Here is a 4948-nt window from a genome sequence, read left to right on the forward strand (position 1 = left end):
CACATACAACCTTCACATTTTGAGTCACAGATCAAATCCATCTATTGTCACTCACATTTCGGTAATTTCAAACCATTGATTCATTGCATGTATTTGTTTGTTTAGGTTATGTGTGAATAAATGGATTCATATTTTGTGTGTGTGTGTTGAGATTGTTAGATTGGACACAATGTTTCCGGATTTAGGGTTATTGATGGCCAAGATGAACACTACCTCACTGGCTGCATCTGAGTATGCTGCTGTGGTGAATATGAATCTTTTTGTTGCTCTTCTTTGCGCGTGTATCGTGATCGGGCATTTGCTGGAGGAGAGCCGGTGGATGAATGAATCGATCACCGCGCTTTTGATTGTAAGTGTGTTTATGCTCATAGATTAAATTATAATGAAATAATTTGAATTTGATAATTGTTTTGTATTGGTAGGGTCTATGCACAGGAGCTTTTATTTTACTAAGTACCGGAGGAAAGCATTCACATCTCTTTGTGTTTAGTGAAGATCTCTTCTTCATTTATCTTCTTCCGCCAATTATCTTTAATGCCGGGTGAGTTTAATTTAGTCTCCAAAGTTTATAAATTGATTATGATTTCTTTGCTTTTAATGCTTATTAATTTGTAGATTTATAGTTAGTATATTCGGTGGTGTTCGGTAGTTTTGTTATGATTTAGGCATAACAAGAATCCAATATTTGTAACCAGGAGACTGTTTATTAATTGAGTAATGTCTGCTTTGAATTGAAATGGATTTTAACTAGAAATTGTATTAATTATTAGTTAGCAATAATTGATCTTTTAAGTTATAGTTATGATCTTTGTTGCGGGTCAACTAGCGATATATATATTCTTTGGATTCACTTTGCATGGTCTATTGAAGTTGGTTGGTCCAGTGTTGAACAAAGAAGGGTGGTATGGAAGATCTGAAGGGGCGTTTTAGAGATCTAAAGTCTAGGGACTAATAGTTAGCGTAGCGTAGTTTGAATCTAAATTTGAGTTTGATTGTGTTTCCTAAGGCTTGTTAGGGTTAATTGTTCTTGTATCATATTTTGTTTTCAATATGTAAAAAGTGTCGAACATTGTGTTCAAATCTTGGTGTGTTCGTCAAGTTAGGTTGGTCGAGGGTTTCGATATTCACTTGTAATTTTACAGGGCCTATTATGATGGTGTCATATGGATGAAATATGCATTTGCCAATTGACCCTAGACTACATGTGTGTTAAAGTTTGATCTTGTGTTTTAATTGATTTGCCTGTGACCATTATGTGCACAATCTTTTAGTTGCTGTTTTTTTTTTGTAAATTCTTTATTTTTCATGGTTATTACCTTGTTCTTGTTATCTTTGCAATGATATATTAACAGGTTCCAAGTAAAGAAGAAACAGTTTTTTCGCAATTTCATGACCATTGTGCTATTTGGTGCTATTGGTACCGTGATATCCTTCACCATCATATCGTTTGGTACACACTCAACTTCTTAACTTAAATGCATCTTCATTTTATATATTTTATCATAAGGCATGTAGGTTTGTTGAATTGCTACATTTGGTTAATCTTTGACATTTTCAAATTGTTAGTCATACTAGATTTCTTAAATTTTGAATGTTCGAGTTATAACTATATCTGTAACAAACACGTGTGTCCTATTTAGTTCATAACCTTTATAAAAGGAGGGAATATCAATTACAAAATCCATAATCCGAAACGGAAATCGTTGACTTTAGTTATGTTTATGTGAATATTTTTCTTCGTTTAATGTCGTATTTAGGTATACTGCATGGTTTACCATTCTGAACTAGTTTTAATAACTTCTTTACAGGGGCTACACAAATTTTCAAAAGAATGAATGTCGGTTCTCTTGATCTAGGAGACTTTCTAGGTTTCACTTAACCTCTTTTATTTCATCACATTTTATAATATTATTCATTTGCTAATTAACATTCTCAACCTGCTTCTGTTCCAGCATTAGGAGCAATCTTTTCTGCAACAGATTCTGTTTGCACTTTGCAGGTGCTCAATCAAGACGAAACCCCTTTATTATACAGTTTGGTGTTCGGTGAAGGCGTTGTGAACGATGCTACGTCAGTTGTGATTTTCAATGCGGTCCAACACTTTGATTTCTCTCGGATCACGCCGAGTGATGCGTTTCATTTACTTGGAAATTTTCTTTATTTATTTGTCACAAGCACAGTTCTAGGAGTTGGCGTACGTCTACATGCTTACATCTTTCCATTTGATTTAAGCTATATATTGCAAGGCATAATCATGTGACATTTTACTTCTACTCCTGCAGGCTGGACTACTAAGTGCATATGTCATAAAAACACTATACTTTGGAAGGTATATTGATTAAAAACGATGATATTTTATTTGAAGAATTTTCATACCTTATTTGGTTTGCTAAATTATAGGCATTCAACGGATCGAGAAGTTGCCATCATGATATTAATGGCTTACCTTTCATATATGTTAGCTGAAGTAAGACTTTTCTTTATGTCCAACTTTGTAAAGTCTATTGTTATCGTCTGTACGGTTAAATAACCCCTAAAAATTTTCACATTTTTTGCAGTTATTTCATTTGAGTGGCATCCTTACGGTTTTCTTTTGTGGAATTGTGATGTCTCATTACACTTGGCATAATGTGACAGAGAAATCAAGAGTCACAACCAAGTATGTTACAAATCAACAAGCAAAACATGATTATTTATCTTATTCCATAACTGCTTTATCTATTTTACATCATGTTACAGAAGTTGATAAGCTCAACTGTATGTACTCACTCATTCTTTCAGGCATGCTTTTGCAACATTATCATTCATTTCAGAGCTATTTATCTTTCTTTATGTTGGTATGGATGCATTGGACATTGAAAAGTGGCACTTTGTACAAGACACGTATGTTTTATTAAAGAAATTAATTTACTTTATATATGTTGTTTGTTACCTGTCATCATAATCACCGGTTTTTTTAACTGCCAGCCCTGGAACATCAGTGGCAGTGAGTTCCATTTTATTGGGATTGGTTTTGGTTGGAAGAGGATGCTTTGTTTTCCCATTATCATATTTAGCCAACTTGGCAAAGAATAACGAAAGAGAAAAAATCACTTGTAAGCAGCAGGTATGAACTCGTTACACGTTTCCCTCATGTTATTTTGGTATATATAACACAAATGTGAAACAATCAAACAAGTCCTCATCTTTTTAATGTTACTTTTGTTTTCGTTAAGGTTTTGATTTGGTGGGCTGGTCTTATGAGAGGTGCTGTTTCTATGGCCCTTGCCTATAACCAGGTCAGTTTTGTGGTTTTAAGATTTAATAATATCTTTTAATAACAAAATCACATTTAAACAATTTTATTTTCTTAACGTCGCAGTTCACAAGGTCAGGCCATACACATTTGCGTGGGAACGCGATCATGATAACAAGTACCATCACCATTGTTCTCTTTAGTACAATGGTTAGTTATTTTTTTTTAATTTGACATCATATATCACTGTCATTAACATATACAGAAGCAATTCATGTTTTTATAATTTAACTTTGTGTAAATTGTTGCAGGTATTTGGATTGATAACTAAGCCTCTAGTGAGACTGTTGCTGCCTCCATCATCGAGAAACATATCCCGAATGCAGTCCTCTGAGCCAACAAGCCCAAAAGCTTTCATTAATGTTCCTCTTCTAGGAAATATGCGCGACCCGGAAGCTGATCAAGCCGGGTACCAGTCAGCTTTACAGGTGTTCCTATCAAAGCCATCTCACACAGTTCACTATTACTGGAGAAAGTTTGATGATGCTTTCATGCGTCCGGTTTTTGGTGGTCGTGGTTTTGTACCGTATGTTCCTGGATCGCCTACAGAACAAAGTCTTCCAAATTTGATCCCTGAGGAAGGTGGTAGCTAAAAAAAAGAGGTTTTTTAATATCTTGGTGCTGAAATTTAATGTTGTTTTTGTAAAGGTTGAAGATTTGGATATTTTAATCCAGTTTTGGTTTTTGTAATTATGAGGTTGAAAGTTTGGATATTGTTTGTTTCATTTAAATTATATATCTAACAAACATGAGTCTTTGTTATTTTTATACCTGATTAGATATGTCTATGAATATTGCTGTTATACCAGGAGGAAGGAATCTGGATTTGATGTTTGGACTCAACCTAAAGTGTTTATCGGTTAAACATGCAATATTCATCTTATAAAGTCATTGAATACAATTCTCACTTTCCTCGAAATAGGTAAAAAGACAGAAATGCTCTTATCTAACATTAGAAAATACATGGAGTTAATGATTTGGTCCAAAATGGCAAGACCTTGAAACCTTAAAGGTTCAAATGTAAAAAAAAGTTTCGGCCTAAAGTTGTGTAAGACCTTAGGGCCGACGAAAATAATACTTTATTTCGATTTTGTTGTATTGTAGTTAAAATTTGTTGGTAAAATTAAATCTCTATGATTAAGATCTTTTACATGTAAAATATGATATTTAAGGCTCTATAATAGACCAACGTTCGCCTCCATCTCAGCATAACAACGTCTAACACATCATTATGGACGAGCGCTTTCGGGTACAGCCCGTGCAAACGTGGGGCAAAAAATGTGTAAATTAACATGGTTCGGGCATTTTCAAGCAAAGCCAATGCGATAGAGCGTTTTCCACTTTCAAAAAATATTAAAAATTTATAGGATGTCACAAAAACTTTTTAAATATACAGAAAAATCATTGCATTTTCTCTCTCCTCTATTCACAACATCCTAAACAACTCTCTAAATTAAAAAACCCCACTCACATGATTTAGTATGTAGGATGTGAACGCTCAACTAATTATAAGTTTGCTATTTGGTCTTTACTTTTACTTTTATTTATTTTTTATTTTTTATTTTTTTCTTTCTAATAAAGGACAACCACAATCATTCGAGTGCTAGTTCATTGGATCAATGCATTTTTCACATTAATTTCAATTTTTTTCCT

General features: G+C 33.6%; 1 protein-coding gene across 1 annotated transcript; it reads left to right on the plus strand.

Annotated features, from left to right (window-relative positions):
• The first annotated feature begins 428 nt into the window (after nucleotides 1-428).
• Nucleotides 429-3987, plus strand: LOC143609331 (sodium/hydrogen exchanger 2-like). Its single transcript, XM_077084109.1, has 12 exons — nucleotides 429-541; nucleotides 1353-1450; nucleotides 1809-1868; nucleotides 1953-2194; nucleotides 2283-2329; nucleotides 2401-2467; nucleotides 2559-2659; nucleotides 2782-2883; nucleotides 2968-3106; nucleotides 3216-3278; nucleotides 3362-3445; nucleotides 3547-3987. Exons 2-12 carry the CDS (start codon nucleotides 1390-1392, stop codon nucleotides 3886-3888), a joined length of 1308 nt encoding a protein of 435 aa, XP_076940224.1. The 5' UTR covers nucleotides 429-541; nucleotides 1353-1389; the 3' UTR covers nucleotides 3889-3987.
• The last annotated feature ends 961 nt before the right edge of the window (nucleotides 3988-4948 follow it).

Source organism: Bidens hawaiensis, unplaced genomic scaffold (genome assembly GCF_021521415.1).
Source record: "Bidens hawaiensis isolate Kalapana, Puna unplaced genomic scaffold, B.hawaiensis_p1.1 tig00419544_1, whole genome shotgun sequence".
NCBI classification, from domain to species: Eukaryota; Viridiplantae; Streptophyta; class Magnoliopsida; order Asterales; family Asteraceae; genus Bidens; species Bidens hawaiensis.

Excerpts from the sequence above, each read along its gene's own strand:
- LOC143609331 (XM_077084109.1), top strand. The coding sequence starts at position 1,390 with ATGACCATTGTGCTATTTGGTGCTATTGGTACCGTGATATCCTTCACC. Across the intron at positions 1,451-1,808 it reads CTTCACCATCATATCGTTTG|GGGCTACACAAATTTTCAAA; the intron begins GTACACACTCAA and ends ACTTCTTTACAG. Across the intron at positions 2,660-2,781 it reads AAATCAAGAGTCACAACCAA|GCATGCTTTTGCAACATTAT; the intron begins GTATGTTACAAA and ends TCATTCTTTCAG.